We start from the raw sequence: 25,964 nt of genomic DNA, 5'->3' as shown, positions 1-25,964 counted from the left end.
TCGTTCTTGAGACGTGAAGGAAGTTTCGCGGAAGAGAAGGGCTCCGAGAAGACGAGAGGTTTTATTATTGGCAAAGCTTTGAAACACTTCTTGCATCGGACGTTTTATATTGAAGGCACTTGCAGGAGTTATGAAATTCAGGAGAAATGAAATTCTTCTTTCGGTGCCACTGGCTTCTCAGAGTTGGGCTAAATTTCGAGCCCCTGTGAACGCTGGAACGTTTAACAACCGAATTGTAATAATGCTTCGGCCGGTGTGTCCTCGAGGGTGCAAAAGGGTTAATCACGTCATGCATCAGTGTCCTCACTATCATCCCCGTACGCTGATCACTGTTAACGCTCGCTCTTCATTCTGATGATAGCCTTCGTCCACTGAGGACTCTGATTGTCATTGTTGTTGTTGTTATTGTTAATCTATCCGCCGAATTCTGCGCTCGTTCACGATCGCCGATCCTGAGCGTGCACGGTCAATCGACGAAGATTAATCGAGCACTCGGGTACGCGGGAAATTATTCTGCGATCGGAATACCTTGAAGCAACTGGTAACACCCAGGAAGAAGCTGATTTTTATCGAAAATGTGGAGGATTGCACTTGTTTATAGGATCCTTTCTACAAACCTCTATACATATCAAGTTTGCAGACAAAATTCACAATATTGCAAAGTGGTAATATTAAAATCAAATTGTTTTATTTGTCAGGAGTCGTTGCTAGTGCAATTTAAAAATCTCCCAGTATTCCAAAGGAAATAAGTAAGTTGGGAGAATAATTTCTGTTCTTTGCGCGTTTTCACGAAAACAATTGCATCCCCTTCCCATTTACTTTTCCGAAGGAGCCACATCTTTTAGGACTTACCACCCAAATTGGCAACGCTCTTTAAACAATCATACTGAAACCAGCACAGTGATCTCTTCGCTGAAAAGTTCAGATTAATGCCCCAGGCCACGTTCAATTCTTTATTCCAAAATTTGCCCTCATACACATAATACCAATGTCCGACAGCATTAATAAAAATTATAAATACTCACGATCTCTAGGTCCTGTTTAAATACCGTTTTCGTCGTATCCGAGTCCTCGCCTAATGTTCATCAAGCGTTTCTCAAGTACCCGGATACTCTCGTTGTGTCTGCGGAACACGAATACAATCAACAGCCACCGATAGTGATCGGTGCGCGATGTATGCATGTGGTTGTGTGTGCACGTGTGAGAAAGGAATCGACGAGTCTCACGGTAATCGGTATTGTATTTAAGCATTGTCTCGTCGATAAGGTAACACGTGTAAGAGGGCCGAGCGATATTCTAACACTTTAAGTGGCCCCATATTTTAAAAAACACCCCCTCGATTTCATAAAGCCATTCTGCCACAAAGGTTTCGTACGAAGCAAACTCCGAGCTCGATTTATTTTCGAAGGTAAACATTCGATGCTTTCCAGAGCATGTCCACGTGCGAGCGCGCCAGGAATGTGCTCGCAGGGTGCACACCCCTCGGCGCGCTTTCACGCCGATGCCACTGGAGGTGTTAGTATCGGTCGGCGAGGGGGTCCCGATTAGAATTTCGTCGAGTCGTGGTCGTCTTCTACACTGTGGGACCGTTTCTGTTCTGTGTACAGGATTTCGCGGACGAGTCAGCAATATCATTGGGATTTCGCGTACGTGCGTTTCGCAATCCGTCGCGAGGCCTGTTCCGCTGTGTTCGCGTTATTCGTTCGCATCTATTCTTGTAGGGGACTCTGTCGACGATCAATCGAACGTTGCCGCAGAACCGTACGGACACACGAGGATCCCGACTGATATCCGCGCTCGAAACTCGCGGCTAGACATTTACGGAGGACACGCAGCAGCGTCTTGCGCCACTCCATCCCCCCCTTCGTCCTACCCTCGACGCGCGGCAGCAAGAACCCGGCGAATTTTGTAAAAACGATCCGAGACTCGCTGCGTCACGCTTGCGTGGCGACGAACACAAAGGCAAGATGAACTTACGACGAGGAAGAAAAAAAATTTATTGTATATGAAGCTACTGTGATGTTACTGTTGAATATAAAAGAAAAATATATATATACATAAAAGATGCTGTATTTAAAAAAAAAAAAAGAGATATGTCTTGGGGAGACTTCTTTCATTACCCTCTGCCGAATGGAACCGACCGAGCTGCCGGAAGGAATTTACGAGCGTACCTTGCTCCTCGCCTCGCTCGCTACCTTAATCGATGGTCGGAGCTCTAGCGGTGACGTCCGGCGCTATCAAAAACACACACTTGCGGAGAAAAATATGAATTTTTATTTCGCAGATTCCACAGGTAACTCTTCGTTTTGGTAGAACAATGTTGAATCGCCGGGCGACCCGCATCGAGTGCTTTTGACTTTCGATCGAGCACAATCGCTGATAACACAACGGCAAACGGAGGCTCGTTACTTCGCCCCCGATCTGGTGATAAATCCAACTGCTTTAATCGTGCGATCTTTTTGTTTCCCTGCCTTTCGGCGACAGTGCCTCGATTACAATCCAGCGTTACGACACGTGTACGCGCGAATTCGGATAACAGCTAAGGTACAGGTGTGCGCACTGCTGTGCGAATAATTCCCGTGCACGCGACTTCTACATCGTGCTAACGTTCGCTTCGACGGCGTCCACTTGCCTCCGAGCAAACGTGGGGGAGGGAGCAGGGGGGGCGCGAAGTATCGCCTGCAAGCTGTTACTCGAAGTCAGGGATACTATTTTAAAAGCTAGATCGCGTTCATGGGTGCCGAGTATGATGCGCACATTATAAAATCAGATTTATTTACAATTCTACAAGACCGGTTCGGTGGCTCCTGTACAAATCGATTGATCGCAAATACGTATGCGTACAATTAAAAAATCCTAGTCACCATATTAAAACATTGCCTCTGACTCTAGACGGAAGCCGGCGTGTAACAGATATAATCTCTCCCCGCGGGAAGCCCGCTAACCACGGTTATATCCGAGCGCGTCGCGTGCAACCGTGATACGCGCGCTTTCGCGAACCACTTGTTCCTTTATTTTAGTTTCTGTTCTTTTTTTTTCGTTCTCCTCTTTAAATCTTTGTTTTAGACAATTGCAGTTGCGTGCAAAGCCTGACGCAGTCTTATTAAAACGCAGACCGGTGAAGGTCGAAATATTATGTACAGCTTTGTACACACGCTAATCGTACGTAGTCACTTCCAGGGTTCCTGAAAATAATATGTCAAGACAGAATTAGCATCGTCTTATTGTCAACGGTTAACGTCACTTCACCATTTTGCCCTAACACTCCAGTCTTTTGGTGTCCAATGCAGACACTTAGGATCTATTCTGATCTGCCTCTTTTCCATAGCGGCTGCGTGTTGCTCGATAATATCCCTGCGAATAAACATTGTTCGTGAGTGAGATCGTGAAGGTGCCGGTCGCACGGATAGAAGCTAAAACTGTTTGTATATATTCGGCTCGACTCGTTCCCTAACGATGCATTGACTATTTAGCCAATTACCTATTCAATGTCACAATATATTGTCCTTTGTAGTAATTAATGAGATTCAAGTTCTGTAGGGTCGATATCACGTCTTCTTTCTTAATCGAGGTCAGCTCGCATATCTCGCTTATCGTGATCTGGGGCTTCTCGTTTTCGACTAGCGGCTTTATGTTCAGCAGAATGTCCAGTATCGTGTGCGCCCAATAGCTCCGATAAGATAACAATCCCAGATCGGACAGCGGCTTCTCGGGCGAGCCTGTTTTACCCTCGAACTTCGAGAGCTCGTACGAGAATTCTATCAGCAGCTTCCCGTAGCCCCTTCTCTGATAAGGCGGCAGTGTTAGAATACAAGCTACGTTATGGTCCTCCGTCGATTCTTTCTCTTTGGAGAAGTAACCGACTATGTGGAAGCCCCTGCTATCGAAATCCGTCATCACGTAGAATAAGAACGGGTCGGTATCGTAGTAGAGGGTCTTGTGGTCCAGGAATAATTTGGCAAGCAGGCAGAGATTTTGCGCGTAGTTCTTGTTCTTACGGCCGTCAATCTCAAAGAACGATATCGATCCTTTCCTGTATATCTCGTTGCCCGGCGGATGCCTCAGATTGCACTTGGCCAGATGCCTCTCCAGGCATTTCCGACTTTTCCTGTACTTCAGGCAGAACTCGCAGATGTATATACAAGGTAGGTTCACCATCTCTTGCGGGTACGGGCTGAAGTACCACGGTCTTATTCTCTGACGGCCCAGCTCTATTAACTCGACATTTTTCATTCGGGTGACAATGTCGTCGTGATGATGGGCAACCAGAGAGCCGGTCGGCCTTGGTCCGGGCGTCTGTGGCGGGGCCTCCTGAGAGTCCTCGTTCTCTATGAACGTGGCCTTTCTCTTTCTGGACATTTTCTTTTGTAACGCCGCTTGCAGCACGGCCGAACCGTTGACCGGCTCGTTGCTAAGGCTACTAGGGCTAGGGGGTCTACTGACCGGCTGCTTTTTCGGGGTGGCCGCATCAGTGCCCGGTGTCGTTCCGTCTCGACGAGGGTACTGGACTTTCCTAGTGTCCAGACAATCTTCCATAACCCATTCATCTAACCGTTTATTGACTAAAACGTTGTACATTTAGTTAAATCATTGTTTACGTACATACGCTACTACCTCCGCCTTAACCGTTTCACTGCTCGGCCGTTCCGAACCTGTGGCGTTCGCACGCTCTGCTCCGAGATTTCAGAATGAATTTTAGAACGAGATATTAATATATATATATGTGGAGATGCAGATCGAATGAATATGAAACTCATGAGACACCCTCAACAGGAAGCATTGCAATTGCTTCAAATTTGTCTATAAGGATCGGTAACGATGGAAATGCACGAAGCGCACAGACATAGAGAGTTTCAGTTACAGTAGCATTTGATTTCGTATACTGCTGCGCTGCCACATTACAGGATATACATTTCACTGTAATTATTTCCCATGAATATTTTCCATTTCCCCCCGAACGAACCAGCATTCTTTACTCTCGTTGGATCACGCGTGGCCACCAGAGCTTGCGACAAGAGTCGAGCGCGGGCCGCATGTGCGGCACGTACAGTGAAACGGTTAATCAAGCCCCGTTATACTTACAATCTACATAGTGAACATAATAACACTTGACACCGTGTACTTCTTTAACACTGATGATTTCAGCAAGGGCTGTGGACGACAAAAGGAAACTTTTGATAAACCCAGCAACGTTACGCCTGAATCTATACGACGAGCAATCATCGACACTCGAGACAGACCAGAAGAAAGTATGTACGTACACTATCGCTTCTGAAATTGCCTAATCATAACCTTAAAGCCAAGCTGATCAGAGCGAATGGATAATAACAGCTAATAATGTTTCAACGACCATGTGTCTCATCCCTGTGACTAGATTACGATGACGCTAATCGATTAAAAACTCTGTAACCCTATAGAGCGATCCAACAACGCGATTCAGTGATACGCTTATCGAAAGGACTTTCTTGTACAAACTCGTTATGCATTATTTCGAGAGAAAAAAACATGATTCTCACGGAAGGAATGGTCAGTGGGTCATAAAGTGATTGCAAAGGCGAACGTTTTACTCACGCCAGTCGTCTGTCCCGTGCATTCTGACCGGCAAACGACAGCCCTCCACCAACGAGTTCTGAAAGTGAGGTTAGAAATTCATAATATCCGCGTATCTGCGGCGGACAGCGTCTCCTTGGGAATATGTTCGCGGCAACGCGGCCAGCGCGCAGCACCACTTACCACCGAGTCGCATATTGTCTCGCGTTCGTCGTGTTCCTCGATCATTTCAATCACAAATCAAGAAACTCGCCACCAAACACAATTTTGTTTTGAACCTCTCACGGCACTGACGCGAGCGCCCCTTCGCTCGCGTTGCACGCACGCGGAACTAAAGTTCAACACTGCTTCCCGCACAATCGAACGACCGGCGAGAAAGGTCGATCGAGTGTCTAAGGGCGCGCGGCACCCGCGAAATTTGTTTTTAAATTAATAAACGCTGATTCAGACACGTTCAGTAATTTAGTCGAGTAGCGAGTAATTTAGTAATTTACCGTGTGTGGACATTAAAAGTTACTCCAGTGGTTTAGTAAAACAATGGTGAATTACTGAATTATTCGCTACTCGACTAAATTACCGGATATGTCTGTTCCAGCATTAGGAAAAGTAATTACTTTGAGCGCGCTTCGAGTTTTTCTTCTTGGGATGTTTTATTGTAAGGAAGCAAGTTCTGTGAAACTATTTATCGGATTACTTTGGGCGCTGCTGATTTCCTAGTGCTGGTTTTTATAAATACTATTGCTCAGTGGCGCACTTAGGATTTAATCTTGGCGGAGCCGAGTTGAACGGATAAAAATATTTTTAACGCAAATTCAATACAATTCATCTAAAGAATAAAATCCAGGTTTCTGTTCCTTTTACTATTCCCTTGTTGGTATAATTGGGATGAATTTTTAGCGCACTATGTTTCCCCGAAGAATTCTTTATTAATAAAATTGAGATTCGGTGGAAGTAAGAAATTTTGATTTCTAAAGGAACTCCTTTGTGGGGAAGGAGGTAAATTTTATTAGCATCCAGTGGAAAATTAGGGTTGTTTGCAACCTATTAGGAGCTTCTGGGGGGTGCAGAGGGATAATGAAACGTGTACTCAAGGTCGTATATGATATTGAATAAAACTCCCCTTTAGTAATGCGGTGGAACGTCGAGTAGCGTGCCCGCTATAATTAAGTAAGAATAATTCAAAGGAGGATACAGCCCCTGGAGCCAGGGTTACGCGATATGTCGCGAAAGGTGCTCGCACGCAATTAATTCTGAAATACATATCATTTGGAAAGAGGAGAATTTAGTGTAACGCCGTCTCCGCGTGTATTTCACGCAGTCCCCAGCTACTGTCTTCGTGCTTTTAAGGCTTGTAACGCGAAGCTATTTTAGTTACCCGGGACGATTTGAGGTGACATCTTATTCTACTCCATCTGGTGTAAAATAGTAATATCTGTACTACTGTGTAGACTATGTGTTTCCTCCCGCGTTCCTCTCCAAGGCATAAATTCCGTGTAAAATATTTCACGCGTAAAAATATTCTCTTTCTACGAGGCGACACGTTATTCTATTCAATTTTGGGCGGAACAATGTGGCGTGGAGGGATCACGTAAGCTTCCTCCACATGTCTGCGAGTTCTTATATGAAGACGTAATTGATACTTTCAGTAGGTGACTGGTAGTATTATTTTACTTGCTGCAACGGACATCATTTTATTGCTATTTATAATTCAATTTCATTCATACGGGAGGTACAGCAAAAAATCAAATTACAAAATTTTTTATTAACCCTTCGTGGTCACACCTTGCAATCACAAATTGTTCACATGGGGTTCACTGCACCCCGGCGTCATTTTTGAGTTACGATCTTTTAACTTTTGAGTGATAATTGTAATTACTTACACAGCTCTAATAGTCTTTTTCTAGAAATGTAAATTTTGATACGATGAAATTTATAGTTGTGGAAAGAAGCGATTTTTTTTGTTAAAATTCACCGAATTTTTAAATTCTAATATTAAGGACAAAAAATTTACAGAAATATCGGCGAAGAAAAAATCCTATCCCACATTTCCCACCAAAGATGACAAAACACGCTTTTGAAACTATTCAAGCGATTGCTTCTAAGGGCGATTAAAGGTTATGTTAAATTTAATTCATTGCAACCGTTCGTTTCATTTTTCCTAGGCCACGTAGAAGTACTTTTTACACCAATTGTACAGTTTCACCAACGAGCAAGAGCAATAATAAAATGGAAAGCGAGTAAAAGCCCCCGTGCAAGCCACTTATCCCTGATCCGGCGTGAGTTTCGCGAAAAGAATATCGACACCCGAGCCGTTCATTTTTAGATAACAGTTTGATACTAAAATTACGACTGGTTCGATCGACCGTGTCGTATCGAAAAGTTCACCGTTGCCCTCCGCGGTCCTTGCTAGGCAGCCCCACCCGGTATACACACGTTCCTGCGCCTATGTATCGGCCAGGTACATACATGTATACATACACGCGTGAAATCTGCACCCCTACATATGTACGGGGCACATAAGTGTACTCACATCGGGCATACATAAGGGTTGATAGTGCTCCGGCGAGCAAGCCACCCTTATATGCAGGGCGTGGCCAGAGTCCACCAATCAGAGGGCGGGGGATCCCCGAAAGACCAAATCGAACCAAGTAAAAATTTCAGCGGTCGCGTCAAACGCCAACGCCAAAGGGGATGAGCGCGGTTCATCCGGCCTTACATTTTCGTTACTTATCCCAACTTCGAGACCTTCGACTCCGTGCACCTCTCCTCCCATCATCCTCAGCCCTCTTTTTTTTTTAAATCCTGGTCCTTTGATTGTGATTAGGAAGGGTGAGTGTCTCGAGCGCGAGTCGAGTGGTTAGTTACGGAAGATGATAAAAGACCCAATATAATAGTAACGGGCACCCGGGGGGGTAATGATCTTTTCTAAATTTGCAGAACCTGTGCCATAGCTTCCCTTTCGTTCCACGCTTCGTATACAAAAGGGTAAACAATCGAATTAAAAATACCTATTACGCCAATAACTATTAAATATTCACTCAGAATATTTTACAAATCCTATCGCCTAAAATCGAAACGATCAATTAAATAAATTACTTAAGAAATGTCCCCCGAGTTCCGCACTGAAATTCCAGTGGGCCTTTTCGATCTCGATTCTCGAACGAGTCCGCGAAGAAATTCGTCCAGCCAACCTACGTTTCCGCGGACTTTCCGGGTAGTGGGCGGTCATGCGGCGTTGTTTTGATATTGATCTCCGGATACAACACCGTCTAAGCATTCTAATGGCAAGGGGACGGGATTCTGCGCGCTGCAAGGCGCACGTGTATCTAATGATTTTAGTGGTACCGAGGTATACCTCTGCAACGTATAGTTATAGCCGGCTACGAACACGTATTACATCCACTCTACCGGGGCACCGTGTAATATGTCGGAATTGCGGAAAGGGGTGACTCGGGCTACGGGGTAGGGGGGGGGCGAAGGGGGCCCGCGAGGACGGTCTTGTGGGATTCTTAATGGCGAAAGGCCTCGGAGGTAACACTACGGCTATTAAACGCAGACCTCGCTAGTCTGTCTCCCGTTCTCCGTCGCTCTTTCCCCCCGCCCACCCGTCTCGCTCCCTCCACCCTCGCGAGCGCGGGGTAGTTTCTCGCAAGAGTTTCCCAAGATTCATCGAAATTTCATAACACGAGGCACTCGAACATATTGATGATGAAGTGTTAATCGACACTCAGGGGCGCTAAACGCCTTTCATTGCCGAGATTAGCACGGGGGGGTGAGTTCCTCGATTTGCTTTTATAAGGAACATGAAGGTTTGCGAAGGTTACTTTTCTCTCTGTGCGCTTTTAATTTTACTGGGACTTCGATGCTTCCGATAAATAATCCTTGAGGTGGACACTCTTCTAATAATAATGAGAAAATAAAGAAACTTGCGGTACCCCAAATCTTTGCGTATTCTGATTACCGAAACTTGCTTAAAGAAGACTCTACTTCGCAGCAGTATTCCCGGAGACGGCGGAAGTTCGACGACCTCGTCAAAATCGTATCAAACAGCGCTAAAACGGGACCGCGTTGGCCCAAGGATTCCGAGGCGCTCGTAAATGAAACACGACGCCCTCCATCTTTAGCCTCATGGAGCCTTCACATAGGTCCTACTTCTCCATAATGACTGACCTCGCGATTCCTTCGACGCGAACCTACCCTCTCCTCCGTACCACTCCTTCCCCGAAAGAAGTGCTCGTCTCAAAGGGAAGCGAGTCGCCCTCCACCCTCGTTAATCCGTACCACTGTTTACGAATCCACCGAGGAACCGTCAGCTGGTCGCCGTCCGTTTCGCTCGAGACTCCCAGCTGAATGGCAAAAAAAAGAAACTGAACGCAATCTCGGGGTTTCTACATTTCAAATTGCGTTGCCACTTCTTCTATGGGATTAGCCTGTGTGTTTCGTCAAAGAAGAGGAGACGGGGGATGAAAGGAACCCGGTGGGAAAGAATAAAAGTGAACGTTTGACGACGCAAGGGCTGGACGAAGAGGAAGGAAGAGAGTGAGATAAGAAGAAGAAGAAGAAGTACCGTTGTACTTTCCTCGTCGCCCTGCTTAAAATTCATAAGGCGCTCTGTTTACTTACTAAAGATACACGACCTGCGACCTCCCGCCTCCCCGCAACCCCCGCGGTTCCGCGCCGAACGCCCGCCGTGCTTTATCGTGGAAAATAAAATTATTGGTTGCACTTTTCTCACCGCGTGCCAGGCTCTTTTTATCTCGCCGCGGCCGCTTCCAACGAATCGGCACACACTCGAAGCCCGGCGACTTTTCCGCGGCACGGTTTAAAAAGCCGCCCCGCGGCTGTCCCGGGGACACGGGGCTAAGAGGGGGCCGTTTGATATGCTGATATCGCGCCGTTTATTTTCCCTATTTCCATAACGCGCCGTTTCTTAGCCGCGATTAGAAATGTAAATTCGAGAACCACCCTCCACCGTCTAGATATCGGGGCTAGTTTTGTTTTAAAAGCGCCAGGCGTTGCCGTCCCGGGGGTGAGAAGCTGACGAGGATTAACTGGTCTCGTGGCCGGGGGCGGTTTCCTTCCTGGCTGCAAGGTGTCGATATCGTCTCGACCAGGTTTATATAAACACATTTGTCTCGTGACCGGGGCTTGTTTGTGAAATGGGATGACAATTTCTAGGGCAGATGTTGGGTAGAGTATCGATATCGATAAATGTCTCGTGTATTTTCATTTGGGCGGAAAGGTAGGGTGCATTTAAAGAACGCAGAGTTTAATCGTGACGCGGGAAGCGGAGGTATTCAATGAAACCTCTTCAACATCCCTTACCTTTTTCAGGTTTCAATGATACAACCCCGTGGAGTTCCATGGAACACCCAGTACAGACGATTGAAGCCTACCTGTTTTACAGCTGCACCTGCACGCACCAAGGCAGGCGGTTAAATCATCCCTATTTCCCAATAAAACACGCTCATCGCCGCTGGACGATTCGATAACGGATAATCCCTGGTTACCCGGTCCCCTTACCTCCATTTTAATACATTCGCCGCGAGCACGGCAGTAAAACGAATTTCCCGATGGCGGAGATAAAATTCAGCAGCGATCGCTTCGATCGGGGATGATCCTCGTCGCCCGCGACGGTCACCTGCGACCTCCGCGCGAGCCACCCCCACGAAAGCTGCAAACGGCCCCGGACGTGTTGGTAGCCCAGATCATCCGCGGCGAATTACTTTTCTCAGCTGACATCAATTTTACGCCTCGCTCCGCAGTGTCATTCACAATTTTCAAATTCTGTACAATTTCTGAACCCGCTTTATATTCTTTATACATGTAAGAAATTGTACTTTTATTAAAAAATATTCAATGTTACTTCTAGAGTAGCCGAAGATAATAAAAAATAAAAAAATGTTTGATTCCTATAGCTAAGGACCACCCTACTGGGCACCATGTCGATTGCGCGTAGCTACGGCCCTGACGAGTCGCGCAGCCGAGCCATGGGCCGCCGGGCGGCAAAACACCGTGCACGCGTTGGCGATGGATATTTTCTCGAACAGTCCGAGTTATAAACTGTTCTGACATTTTTCGTGGGCGGTTACTTCTTCAGGAATGTCTACAGAATCCGATACTGCGTAGCAAATTTGCGCTAGATAAACAACTTTTCGTAAAAATGCAAAAATATTGAGAAACCACTATTATTTCGAAACTTCAACTCAATTGCGGCACGGGTTCCCGTGGTCCAACCACTTTGAAACTTTACACGTATCATTTTCTCACCAAACCTCATATTTTAGGCGGGTAAGACCAAAGAAACACTCCAAAAAATTTTTACCCCTAATAGCTAAGGATCACCCTACTGTACGTGCACAACGTCACCCGTGGTGTACACACCGAGCCACCTGTACGTCGCAGGCGCGCGCGCGCCGCGTTATAATCTCGTTGCTCGGGGCGACGTCGAATAAAGTACCCGCGGTGTGACGGTAACGCGAGGCACCAACTATTAACTCATTAGTCGAAGTTCTTCGTATTATCGCATTCTCTTTGAGGCCGGCTCGGCATTCTCGCATCCGAGGGCGGGAGAGGGTGGCGCGGGCCGTGTACCAGCGAGGAGGAAAGACGGGTGAGGCACGACGATGGAAATAGGACGCGACGGTGACAGGGGGGTAGAGAAAGGGAGGGACAGAGAGGGAAGGAGGACGAAAGGGTACGCCAGGCAGAAACGAAGATGACGATGACGAGGGACAGGAACAGGAGGGATGGTGAGGGGCGAGGCGGAGGTAGGATGGGCCCCGTGGAACGTTGGCAGAAACGGTGACGATGTCGCGGCGGGGGATGGTTAGGTGGAACGTAGGTGGTGGTAAGGGTTCAGGCGAGAGAGCACGCAAGGGATGATAGGGCAAGGAGAAGGACAGGTGGCAAGGGGATCGCGGGAAGGCAAGAGGCGGATGGTGTAGTGCTAGCAGAAAGGGTGGCTGGCAGCGACGCGAGGGGGGACGGCTGGGGAGGGGGTGGTGTGGGTGGTTGCACGCCCGGCATTGTTTCGAACAGCCCGTGTACACGTACATACATCTATTTGGCACATAGATAAAGCATCTTAGAGACCGCGTAGAAGGGAACTACGATGGGAGAGAGAGGCCCGAGGACGAGGCTGGAGGTTGAGGTGAACTGGAGAAGAAGCTGGAGTGTACGGGCTCGCGGAGAGGGTCGGAGAGGGTTGGAGGGAGAAAGACAGAGGGAGAGCAGCAGCGGCAGCAGCACCACCAGCAGCCAGCCATCTTGCCACAAACTTGACTCGACCAATCAGCGTCGAGGCTGTGGTCACCGTTGTACCCTCGCCCCCTTTCCTCCCTCGTCGCTCTGCTCTATGTTCTCTCTACGACTCCTCTGCTTCACCACCCACCCCTCTGCCGCTCGCTGCCCCCGACCCCGCGACCTTTCTCTCTTATGGTCCGTAGTAACCCGGCAGCAGCACCTGCCAGCCAACCCTTTAATTCTAATCAATTTACTCTTGCGCGAGCCTCAACCCCTCGCGTATCCTCCTGAGCACGACTGAACCTCAACCGCGCTCCCTCTTCAGCCAACCTAACCCCCTCGTCCCGCGACCGGCTTCCATCCCCCCGCCAACCCCCTCGATCTCCTCTCGAAGGACCCCTACTACATCTGATAACGGAACTGCGTTCGGCCGCACGGAACTCCTGCTAACCGGCTAAATAACACAGTTCGACAGCCATCTGGACTTGTAACATTCAATAGCCGTTTCTTATAGGTTTTCGTGCCCTGAAAACGAATCCGCAAACCGTTTGTCGCCATCACCCTCAGTTTTTGAGAAATTAGATTTTGAAAAAAAACTGCAAATTTTCAACTTTGAGCATCTTTTGCGTCGAAACGGTACTACTTATTCGGTTGCTCGTTGCGCCAAATTATTCTATGAACCCTCCCGAATACAACGCTATAAGTTATTATTGGATTATGAACATTTAAACATGTTTAAACAATGATGAAAGGGAAAATGACACCCGAAATGCACCCATTTTTGAAGATATCTTTCAATTTATTTCCAAAACTAAGGGTCTAGGAGGAAATCTGACTACTCCACGAGATGCAGCAGACATTTTTCCATCGGAAAGCATCAACAGAAGTGGTAAGTCACTTTTTGTTTTCAACACAGAAGCGAAATAGTTTGGCAAAACGCGCGGCGCCGACAGTGGTAGTCAACAGCGGCGCGCGATCCACTGCCGCTCAGCGTAACAAAATCACTTACCACTTCTGTTGATGCTTTCCGATGGAAAAATGTCTGCTGCATCTCGTGGAATAGTCAGATTTCCTCCTAGACCCTTAGTTTTGGAAATAAATTGAAAATATATCTTTAAGAAACGGCTCTTAAATGTTACAAGTCCAAATAAAAAGTCAAATTTTGTCGAACTGTGTAATTAGCGCGGGGAGATTAATTGCTGGGGGTTAAGTCGCGAGGCTACGATAACGAGCCTATTCTAGCCGTGTCTTGGAGGCGGACGGTAGCCGGCGGCATTGACCAGAGCGCAGGCAAGATCGAGATTAAGAATTGTTGGGATGGGAGGTCTGGATTGGTGACGGGCTCGCGTCCGGAGAATGGGATTCCAATGTTAATGCTTTATTTCCTGCGACGATGGGTCCCGATTGTTTGGGGTTCGACTTGCTGCAGGCTCCTCTCGCGCTGAATCGAGTGGCGCTGGATGCGCTGCCTCCTCCATCGGACGGGAAACTTGAAGACGCGGTAATAAAAGTTGGGAAGGGCGCCGCTGGCTGGCAAGGGCCGTGAAAGAGGTGAAAAACAATTTGATCGGCCCTGATTCAAGAGCGGACGGTTAAAGTTTACGCTTCCTCCGGCCCAGAGGTCTTCGCAGGGGCTTACATAATTTACTTAATGGCTCGTAGACTAACGACGGAGCTGGCGTTTAAGCGTCCGCCGCGAGAACCAACCCCCGCCGACCCCGTGCAACCCCCCGCCTCGGGCTGCCAGGTCTTCCCCGCGACGCGCCCTTGGACAAAAATTTATGCCCGCTACTTTGGCCTCGCGCCTTGGGATGAATTATCGCCCTCGCCAGACACAGATACTCTCGCTTTCGCTTGGCAAATTCCACGCCATTCGCCTCCCTTAAAAACAAACAACGTGTACAGGTTAGAAAATTGAGAATAAAGATTATACTGTCTGGGGGATTTGAATTTCAGGGGCTGAATTTGGGAGATACAGATTGGTTCTGTTATGAACTTTTTGATAATTTCAGGGACCCAGTGGAAAATGGCACATGCCACTGTTTTATGATTTTATTAGGAGCTGGTGGAATTACACTACATTGCAGGAACGAATTAACGGTACAAAGAAACGAAAATTTATGAACGAAAACATAAAATGGCTATTCAAACTAACACTGATCAAGGTACTTTCCACCAAGAATCAAATCCGAGCCTCCCTTACTCATCACTCTCTAATCTACTGTTTTTTAAATATCACGATCCATTATCAACACTGTTTCCTTATTATTATCTTTGCCCATTGAATGTGCCTGCAGATATCCATCGAGTGCCCGGAACCCCTCGGCTTTCCCTTATATTGTTTCCCATTCCTCATTTCAAGATGGAAGAGGCTCGGAGAAGTTACAGGGTGATTTTAGAATGCATAAAATGCCCTTGTCGTCGATTCCTACGGGGGCTTTGTATCGTAAAAATTACACGGCTCAGCTCCCTCCCCGCCGTTAATAATGATCCGCCATATTGCGTGGCGGTGTATCGGCGATGGGATCGCCTCAAATAAATCGCGGACGTCGTTCTGATTACAGATCGTCCGTGGGATTGGCAGAGAGTAAGCGTGGCTTAACGACAGATCCGATCTGCACGAGTGGAACAATCGATGCTTCTCCCTGATCTCTCTCCTCCTCGTTTTTATGCGGACGTATTTCGATGCCTGATCGAATACAGGGATTCCGGGCCGACGGGGAGAAATAGACGGGCCGAGGTCGATTTATTTATGTCGGTGATTGCCAGTCCGGGAGCTAAGGGCTTCTTTTGCATTAATACTCGAAGCAGCCGGGGGTGGTGGCTTTCGCGACTGTCGTGGCGGTCCAAAGCTGCCTGTGATTTCAAAAATCGAACCTTCAAACGAATGACTTCGCCGGGGTCCACCGGAGGGAAGTTTCTTTGAGGTAGAAATAAATTTCAAATAACTCATGGGAATCGCTCAAGAAGTTAATGGGGTTTGGGGTTTTCCGCGGGCAATTTCTATTTCATTGGACACTTTCCGTAAAAGTACCTACTCGTAAATCTAACGTGATTAACGTTGCAATTAACACTTCTTCTAAGCAGACACAGGGGCATGATTTAACGGTCTCAGCTATTCATAAGCGAATATTTTGTCAAAGGGAGGAATCCTACGCCCTCGGTGGACGCGTTTCCATGATTCATTCTAATGAGCGGCGCGTGCACGTGAAACGAGTTTATTGCCCTTTAAGAGTTTCTAAGCACCCCGGGAACCGGAAAGGGGTTGCTCGAGGCCTTAAGTTCTTAATGCAGTCACCTGTAGGTAAAAGTGTTTCAATTTTACTTTGACTCGGCGGAAGCCGTCGCGCGTTTTAAAAACTTCCCTCGCGTCAACTTTATGCGGGTCAAGTACGAAGGAACAACTCTCCGTTGGTATTCGCTTCTGGACAGAGATTATTCAAACAGCGATTCCTACATCCGCTTCCCAAATAAAACAATTACCCACCAACGAACCACTGAGAAAGTTTCTCACCCAACATCCAACACCGCAATCCCTAAAGAAACGTCACAATCAGCCCCGACCACCCTCCTCGTCAAAGAGCTCGCCACAGTAAACGACGAAGCTCGCGAGCAGCCCCCAAGACACGCTTATCGCCGTGCCCCAGAGAAAGAAACCGGCCCGTCAGAGGCTCCGGCGAGGTTTCTCAGGCAGTCGGAGGCACTTCTTACCGGGGCCAAACGGAAATAAGCTCGCGAGAACGGAACAATGGCGAGAGCGGGCGTCGACAAAGCGACACGCTCTTAATTCGTACAAAACTACTTAATAAGGCAAATGAACGCGTGGTTCTTTTGACTGTTCAACGGCTGGGAGTGGCGAGGGTGGCTGGCTACGAAGAGCGAAGGGATGACGGCGCGGAGGGAGAGGGGCGCCGTGGACAGAGGGGGATGGACGACCTTTCTTTTCTCTCTCTCTCTCTCTCTCTCTCTTTCTTTCTCTCTTTTTTTTTACCCCTGTAGGAGAGGGCGAGCCTCGCCGACTGCCAGCGACACAACGATGACTACGGAGTGCGGCGACGACGATGGCGACGCTGGCGACGTCGACGACGACGACGAGTCGAGTGGTTTTCAAGCTAATAAAAAAATTACCGCCGCCGCATGAAACCCGACGACGTATAAAACGTCGGTGAGCGCGACGATTCAGCCCCTACCGTTGCTCCGGCCACCCCCGCTTCAAAAAGGGGGAAGAAAAGCCAACGGGAATCGTCACCCTTTTGTTTTCTTCTTCACCTGACAAGCTCCACAGAGAGAGAGAGGGACGCAATTTACTCGCCGTTCATACTCGACGCTGTTCGATCCTCTGAGCAACGGTGTCGAATTCGGTTTCTCGATCCTCGACGCCGTTTCGTGCCAGACACTTTTAGATCGCTGCTGGTATTTTGAATATATTCAAGGATTTTTTCCCCCCTTTCCTTCTTTTATGCTCGCTGAATCGCAGCTGTCATCGGCAAGCTGTGAGATTGCCGTTCAGCGTGGGGAAGTTTAAATGAAAATATTTTTTGCTTTGTAACTGTGTTATTTATTTTATTATTTCTGTGAGTTTAGGTGGCACCTCGCGAGTCGTAAGACAGCGTTAAGGGTTTTGGGGCGGGAGGTCGCGAATTGTTACGTTTCCTTGCAAGGGGAGGAGAGGGAGTGAGCTAGCGTCTTACATAATATTTTTTAACCTAATTTTCAATGTGAAACCTTTAAAAAAAATAATAACTTAAAAAATGCAATGTAAAAAATATTACGTAGGGAAAGAAGGGAGGCACTTGGAATATAAAATCTTAGGAATTGTTATATTCGGGGAGGGAGGGGGTAAGAAATCGCCAAAATTACTCCTACGTTATTTAAGGACGGACCCTTAGCAGTTGTTATTGTATCCCCACCGTAGACCATGGCACTTTTACGCAATATTTGAAGTGTCTCGTGTGAGAAGGTTTTTGTGTCCATTATTTTCCTTTTTTTGGAGTTTGTTTCGTAGTGAGTTTGATAAGCTGCTCGAGGAGGGTAGCCTGCTTTCCTTGGGAGGGGTGTGTTGAATCTCCAGGGGGAGTGACCAAGAAATTTCTAGCGAGGCTCGAAGAATTACGACGTTATAGGGTGGTATTAATTAATGAGGCAAACTCTTTAGGGAAGCGGGCATAGTTGGGGGAGTATGGGCTAACGGAAGTTCAATATTTGATGCTTTTTTCTCTCCATTGGCCCCTGCCTAACGTTGGCGAGTGTGCCAAGTTCTTGGTTTCACAGACAAATCGCTTTTCACGTGTCGCGAGCAACCCTCTAATATTATGAATTAATCAGTCCGAGAGGCGGAGCCTGTTTGATATTTAACCACCGAGAAAATTGTTGTAATTTCCTTATTCTGGGAGTAACTTGCGCGATGTTGACGCTGAGCGATAGGATCGCGATATTCATCCTCGATCGCCATGATACTTCTCAATTTTCTATATCGCGCATGTGCTTCGAGAAAATTTCCAAGTTCCCGAAACTTCGTACTTCGGAAAGGAATTTGATGCAGATATTTTATGAACATGCTGTTCGAAGCATTTAAGAACTCAAGTTTCCGAAGAAACAGAGATGCAGCACTACCATCCGAAAGGAATCTCTCACAGTTAAAAAGTAAACAAGAGCCTCGACGAAATCTGAAAATAGTCAAATTTACCGAATCAACAAAACTCCCCCGTCGATTGGACCTAAACGAGATTCCCCGTCCCAAAATAGCTGGAAATTCACTTTAACGTTTATCAAAACAGTTCGCGCCCCTCTCAAGCCCGGAGGGTGGGTGAAACGAGAATTTTGCTGTCGGATTAACCCTCTTGACCGAGCGCGAGAACACAGCCGAAGAAAGGCAGCGAGGAGGAGGGATGGCGCGAGCCGACCACTGGAAAAGGAAGCAAAACGAGCCAGGTGAATTCTAAGCCCGAGATTCTCCATCCGTGGTTGCGTGCTCGCGCGCGCGCACCGGCTCGAAGTGCACCCCCGGTGCTAATTAAAATCAGACCACGTGTCTTTCCGAGCCATGGTCACGAAAAATAAACGGAAAAAGATCTTTTCAACGGTGCCCGTGGCCCACCCCCTCGCGCCTCTTCACTTCCACCCTCCACCTCCTCCCCCCACGTTGCACCCTCTGTCCCTCTTCCTCCGATCCAGCCACCATCTTCGACCCTCCCGTTTTCACCCTCCGCCCTCGTATCCAGTGCACCCCATGCCGGCTTAATTATCGTCCAAGTGTTCTTTAAAGAGCGAATTACACGCTCGATGTTTACCGCAAGCTCGAAGCTTTTCATTCGTCCTGCTCTCTCCTTCTCCGCCATCCGCGGCCCCTCGCACCACGCACTTGCCCTCTTCTTCCACCCTTGTCGATCGCTCGCGCCCTCCTCTTTCGCTGCTCGAAACACGACGCAGGAATAAACGTGGTCCGCGCTTCTTTTACGCCTCGCAGGCTCCTTCTCGTTCGACGATTTTTAACTGGCCCCCAGGACTCCAGGGTTGGATGCTGTAGACGCGCGGATCTCCAAGCAGCCTGTCCCTGCCGATCGCTTTGACTTCTCGCGACGGTTCGCGAGTGAGGTGGTTGCGAGACGGATGAACGTTTTCTTGGGTGGAATTGGAAAAGCGTGGGGAAGGTGGCTTTTAAGTTGTAACTTACGTAATCTGTTCAGGCCCATGTGTGCCAATCAGATATAAGTAGCTAATAACAGAAGACTCCTCTCGCAGACTTTGTCTCTGCAGAATGCGAGTGCGGATGAAGGAAGAGAAGGTTAACCTGCCATTTAAAAAAAATGGTAGCCACTGAAGTTCCATCACGGTGCATCGTCCGTATAGAGATTTAAATATCTGTCTCTGTCGTGTACAAGGTTATTTAATGGTCATGGACAGAATTGCAATTATATGAGAAAAGAATTGATGTAGCAGAATGGTGGAAATATATATTAAAAATTGCTACGTGAAATATAATTGCAATTCAAGACTTCTGTGCTCTAAGCACAGTTCTCTCGCTGGTTGGGGTTACGACTTCTCCTCTTTGAAGGAAAGCTCCAGCGAGTCGGAGAACATCCAACCAGAGGGGAGGGCGCGAATTTCTCGAGGGCCTTATAAGCCACAGGGGCGCGGAACAATCGGCAGGTGAAAAACTCGGCGATTCCGTTCCGCGAGATTTCGCCTGAGCTCGTTTTTCTTCCCCTTTATCGGGAATTTCTTGCGGCGCCCTCTCTCTCTCTCTCTCGCCACTTTGAGACACGCGATTTCCTCGCCCCGTTTTCCAAGCCGACGTCGATTAACGAGTCAGCCATTGAGACCCGGCCCCGCGTGTTCTTGCCCCCTTTCTTCCTCCTCTTTCTTCTGTCCTCCTTCCTCCTCCTTCCCCCCTCCTTTCTTCGACTTTCTCCACCCTGTTTCGCGGTGGGCCTGTAACGCTCTCGCCGCGGAAAAACGCAGCGAAACGCGGTTAAAGTACACGCTAAGGGGAACAAATTTGAAGCTCATTACCGCTCCTCTTTTCAGATACGCCGAGGGGAAGCTGGATGCGAGTTTGAAATCTTTATGCGCGTGTTCGCTCGCCTCTTCCCACTCCCCCACCTCCGCTTCTCTCGTCTTCCTCTTCTGCTGGCTCCTTTTTTTCTTGCCGCCCGGCCGAGGGAAAGCAGTTTCCGCGATACCGACTGCACGATAAATTCCTCGTGAATTTATTATAATGCCTTTTAACCGGCCAGGATGCTTAGCCTGCTCCCGGTGAGCGCGGATTTACGACGCGTTACGCTCCCGGCAGCAGCGCTGAAGTTTCGCGTGACGAATGAGGGTGGAGATGAGATTATCGGAAGTATCGGATCTCCGCGGAGATCCGTGCGGGTTTCCTTCGTTTCGACGTTGAACGGGCTCTTTATAACGCGAATTCCTAGTCCCTCCGCGCCGTCTGTGCCACTAATTTATTCAAAACCGGGGCGGGGGGCAGCAGCGGGGTGAATTATTGTACAGCCTTGTTTCCCGGCTTTCCACTGCGCTGGCGTTTCTGCGAACAAAACATCGCTAGACTGGATCGTTGATCGTTGCGCCCGTTTCTCTTTAGTCGCGGAAGAGGCTTTTGGCGCGTTTACACGGATCCATCAACAACCATCGGCGGCGGCTACCGGTTTCGACGACTTCCGTTGGCATATTTCCACCGCCCCCCGTCCTCCGTTTCCCGGCATCGCCCCCTCGTCCCACGATATCAACGCGGCAAAGGTAAAGAGAGAAAAGCCCCGGCAGAACGAAAAGCCTTCAATCCCTGGAAGCAACGAATTGTCGTCCTTCCTCCCACGCCCCGTCCCACCATCCACTTTCCACCCTCCGCCATTCGATTTTCCACTATTTTCCGATCGTCCGTTCCATCTACCCCTCGTCTCGTCCATTTCCATCAGTCTCCGCTGACGTTTATGCTTTCGTGAACGGACCCGAGGGCTCCGCGGGGACGAGTTAAGGGCGGGGGGGGGGGTGGGTCCTGATCGAGGGGCGAGGGAGGAAGAGGCGACACGCGGACGTACAGTAGGGCTGTTCGAGTACTCGAATATTCGAGTAGCTTGAAATGCGGACCGAGCCGAGACTCGGTTTCCGCTGCGAGTACCGCACGGCCCGAGCGACCAGTCGAGCCGGTGTGATTTGACGCAGCGTTACGTTCAATTAATTTTCATTTGGCCAATTTTAAAACGTACATGTTTTTCAAAACATACCCATAAAGAGGAAAAACAGGGCTTTATCCTCCTGTTTTTTCCAAATTTTTAAAAAGGTGCCTTCAACTATAAAATTGCATTTGTTTAGAACAATTACTAAATAAATGGTCAAATATTCGTTTTTATTAAGTGAAATAATTTTTATTAGGTACTCTTATATCTGCACTGTAAGCTCCCAGAAGGTGATTTTTATCAGTTTATTAGTTCAACAGTTATAATTTTCGGAAAAATAGTAAACACTATATTTCAAAGAGCTGTGTAACATCCACAATTTTTGACATTTCGAAAAATCCTTCGAGATATGTTTATATACCCCTAAAGACTACACCATATCCAAGTTGCACCAAAATCCGAAATGTTACTCCGAAAAGTGTCCGACTGCGCGTGGAATGACCCTGTGTCTGGATGAAATCTGAATGTTTGCAAAATATGACATCTGTACACGCATGATTTCATCTAGATGAGATTGTCTAGGTTCTATGTTCTATTCTATTATTCTCGGTTCTATTCGAGTTGCTTGGTTCTATTCGAGTTGCTCGCTTTTTTCGAGTACTTGGCTCGGTCCGGTTCTTCGAGCTCGGCTCGTATTTTCCGAATATTCGAACAGCGCTAACGTACACCCGGGGAAAAGGGAGAAGGATAAGGGAAGGTGGAAATACAGAGGCCGGAGGGTAAAGGGATGGCGGAAAGGACGAGAAAGGGGGTGGTAACGGCCACCATCGGGGCGAAGCAACCCTCCAGAAGGATCCTTCTCTCTCTCTGATATATTGCCTCGCCCGCAACCCTCGCGCGCCCTAAACCATCCCTTATAGCCGCCATCTTGAAGGACTCCCAGCCACCTCCCCCTCCCCCCGCTACCGTCGTGCCCTTACCATCGCTCAAACCCCCCCGCCCTCCCCGCGCACAGCCGCCGCCGAACCGCGGCCTGCACTCACCCACCCGCCCACGATCGAAAATCCCGTTAGACTTATACGGGCTTAGCCCGTCCATTTTGACGAGGGGGCTGCGTGCCACCCCAGCGTACCAGCCACCCTCTTCTCCTTTGCCTCTCGCGGAATTCCATGGGGGTATTTTTTCCCTCACGACACACCGCTACCGTTTTCCAAATGCCGTCGGACGTGGCCTGGTCCGTGTCTTTTCTCTTTTGCAGGCTTGGGAACTTGGCTTTTCTTTTCTTTCTTTTTTTAGCCAAAGAGATTTAGGCTGCGCCCGAAGGGTGGATAAGAACGTTTCGCTCGTTGACGTAATTACCTGTGCGTGACTGGGAATGTGGAGGAACGTCCTGTCGCTGGAACTGGTCCCTGCGAATTTGAAGGAAGACTTGTTTTTAATTTATTTTGTGGTAGTTGTGAGGATGGAGGTGTAGCATAAAAAGCTAGGTAGCTAAATCCACAAGTACTAAAAACTAAAAAATAAAAAAAATTATGTTAAACGAATGTATTAAAAATGTACTAAAACTTAAAACGAAATGAATTTGTTGCGAGATATCCGGCTCCACGATTAGGGAAATGTAATGGGGATTGTCAAAACGAGCCTTCGTTTTTGGATAATTTGAGTTTAAAGTTTTGCACGGTAGGAGTGTAAGTTCGAATACGTAAGCAATCATCTCAATCAACGGTTGTAGCTGCAGCGGTACAGTGTTGGTCTACGGTGCTACAGGTCACACGGGTTCGAATCTCACTGAGGTAAAAGAATTTTCTATTTATAAAAGACACGTGGACGTTATACTACTCTACGATTTTCCACACATTCTTGTCGTCGCATCCCTCACAGACACGGTAAAATACTACGGATATTTTTATTTTTGGTCCTTATATCTCCGAAACGTTGCGCAACCATTGCTGTAAAATCTCAGAAACGTTGCATGACTATTGCTGTAAAATCTCAGAAACGTTGCATGACTACTGCTGTAAAATCTCAGAAACGTTGCATGACTATTGCTGTAAAATCTCAGAAACGTTGCAGCAATATTTTCTGCAATGTTGCACAGGTGCGGACATAGCAATTTACTTGTAACTTATCGGCAATATTCCGTGCAATGTCTCAAATATTAAACCGCAACGTAACTGAGACATTTCTGCAACAAATGTGCTGCAGGGAAAACTGACTTACTTTCTTCACATACTCGATCAACAATCCAAACCCTTATCTAACGAAAACTACACGTCCACCATCAAACCAAAACCATCGTTATCCCCCAGCAAAGTCCACTCACAAACCAAACCTCCATCCCAGCGTACTACACCCCCGCGTCGCAACCCTCTCTCACACGCAAGCAAACCCCAAACCACGTGTGCCTACGAGCATCGAAACCCTAGAGTGCCACGCCGCAGCCGTGATCCTCGAAAAATTTCGCGCAGTCAATCCAGAGGCTCCATTTCGATCGCGCGGGGGATGCACCCCTCTAGAATCAACCCTCCCGAGCCGTGAATTCACAGGCACTCGCACAAAACGAGTAGGTGTTTCCGGTTTATTCCCGGAATTCCGTGAGGGGTGGCTGGCAGTCGCGCGGGGAAAGCCCTTATGGCCGGCCCAAAGGCAACAGCAGAAGGGACGAAGTGCATTTTTCGGAGTCTTCGCGTGCCCCCGGGATTCGCCCCCCAGCCTACACCCCCTTGGAGGCATCGGGGTACTTCACATTCTGCTACACCGTCGCAGGATTTGATTATGCAAAGCGGCGGCCCCCTTAGGCCGTTTGCACTCCTTCTTCCCGTTCCTTCGTGGATTCCGTTCTTTCCATCGTCCCCCGGACACGTAGGCGTCCCATCGAGCTTCCGGTGACTTTCGGCGTGACGTACCGCGCCCCGGGAACCTCAACCGCGGATTTTCAGGGGGACGTTGGCCATTTATGGAAATTGAAAGCTAAGGGGGTCGTGACTCTGTTTGAAATCTGCCGGGATTTTTGTCTGAACTTCGTTGGATGACGAAGGACCGAGAGTATGGGGGCTGGGCGAGATTGCGAAGCGTTTTTAGGCGGGAAGTGTGTGTTAAAGGACCATTCTACTTTGACCGTCGAGAAAGAGGCACATTTTTCATGATTTTGTTTTAAAAATTAATTTTTGTTAAATGTTTATTATTCCTTGCTGTATGGAATTATATTTTTCATATTTCCAAAATATAATTACAATGTAAGTCGCATGGTTTGTGCCTCAGTGAGAACACAGGACCTTTGGAGACGTCTTCCTCGGCTTCAAAGTAGTCATATAATGATAAAAATGGAATGACTATGTCCCATAATATGTACCTGTTTCGAAACATATATGGAGGGTTTAGAAGCCAATGAGTAAGGCCCGTAACATTAAAACCGAACCTTACACTGTCTTCTGAATAATTTTGTAATTCAGTGGTCAATGTAAGTGCCGCCATTTATTGCTCACATATGAAAGTAGTGACTTAATTGATTTATCAACTGAAAATTTTAAGAATAAAGATGATTTTGAGCTACGTAACTCTTTTTCAGGGAAATTTGGGCTTACACTGATTAGCTTCTGAACCCTCCATATAATAGAGAATTATGAGCAATAATAAAGCTAAGAACTATGATTTCAGAAGTACAAAGTTCTTGGTAGAGTGCACACTGCGTGACGTGTTGCAATAATTCCCAAAATTGTCACACATTCTTCGAACTCGAAGGATTCTATATACTTGCAACAGTATAAGACATACTTTTACTTTCCCAAAACGAGCGAACACCTCATCAAACAAATTACGCTTCTCAGTACAGCTTTAAGCACAGCAATAGCCTCGGCACATTGGCGCGAATCGAAGCTGAGGGAGCAAAATCGATGGAAGCGAGTCCGCATGTCCCAGCGAGCAAGGTTACATTTATGAATACAAACGGTTCCCTTTCACTTCCCTAACTTTCACCGCGAAATCCGAAGTAATAAGACGATCACCGTTCGCCACGAGCGCAGCAACACTTTATCGGGGCAAGTTTTCTTCGCTGGCATAAATCTCCTCCTGCTCCGCGTGCCTACATCGAGACCCTAAACAATGCGTCGGCACGTCGTAATTGCGATCGACCATAACTTGAAACTTTCCGGGGTAGCCTATCAAGTTCAAGCTTAAGTGAAAGTACCCTTTCCCTTCGTTACGCACGAATTCAAGTGACAAATCTGCTAAACCACATCAGGTTCAGACGCATCTATAGTCAGCTCGCAAGGAAACATTCCCAGTAGGGGTTCGGCATATCAAATAAATATTGATACTACTCGAAACCTTAGATAATGACAAAATTATGTAGATTATTAGCTGTTAATTAATTACACATTGCGAGAAAATAGGACACAAAGATTACGTGTTATTAATTATTACTAATAATAATCACAAAATTGCTTTTCTTTGAGGGATGAAAGACTATTAGTATTCACTTTTTATCAGGGCCCAATTGGGACGTTTAAAGGCCCTAAGCACTGAAAAGATTTTGAGGCCCTCTTATAC

The 25,964-nt window shown here is 47.6% G+C and overlaps 1 protein-coding gene and 1 long non-coding RNA gene across 6 annotated transcripts in view; both read right to left on the bottom strand.

Moving 5' to 3' along the window:
• Positions 1-2,251: 2,251 nt before the first annotated feature.
• Tip60 (Histone acetyltransferase Tip60) lies at positions 2,252-5,892 on the bottom strand. Its single transcript, XM_076829102.1, has 6 exons — positions 5,734-5,892; positions 5,572-5,629; positions 5,083-5,151; positions 3,482-4,562; positions 3,250-3,354; positions 2,252-3,185 (listed from the first exon to the last, which is right to left on the bottom strand). The coding sequence occupies exons 1-6, from the start codon at positions 5,776-5,778 to the stop codon at positions 3,134-3,136; spliced, it is 1,410 nt and encodes a 469-aa protein (XP_076685217.1). The 5' UTR covers positions 5,779-5,892; the 3' UTR covers positions 2,252-3,133.
• An 8,092-nt stretch (positions 5,893-13,984) lies between these two features.
• The window catches only part of LOC143377605 (uncharacterized), a 128,052-nt gene continuing 116,072 nt past the window's right edge, over positions 13,985-25,964 (bottom strand). The window contains exons 2-3 of one of the 5 annotated variants that reach the window (XR_013087366.1): positions 22,776-22,825; positions 13,985-14,676 (exon numbers count right to left, since the gene is read on the bottom strand). This is a non-coding gene — a long non-coding RNA (uncharacterized LOC143377605). Of the gene's footprint in view, positions 14,677-19,795; positions 20,279-22,775; positions 22,826-25,964 lie in introns of those variants that run through there. The other 4 variants (XR_013087365.1, XR_013087367.1, XR_013087369.1 and 1 more) reach the window with 4 other exon arrangements.

Source organism: Andrena cerasifolii, chromosome 16 (assembly GCF_050908995.1).
Source record: "Andrena cerasifolii isolate SP2316 chromosome 16, iyAndCera1_principal, whole genome shotgun sequence".
Lineage (NCBI taxonomy): Eukaryota > Metazoa > Arthropoda > Insecta > Hymenoptera > Andrenidae > Andrena > Andrena cerasifolii.
The sequence above is the reverse complement of the archived record's forward strand: the minus strand, read 5'-3'. Positions and strand labels throughout refer to the sequence as shown.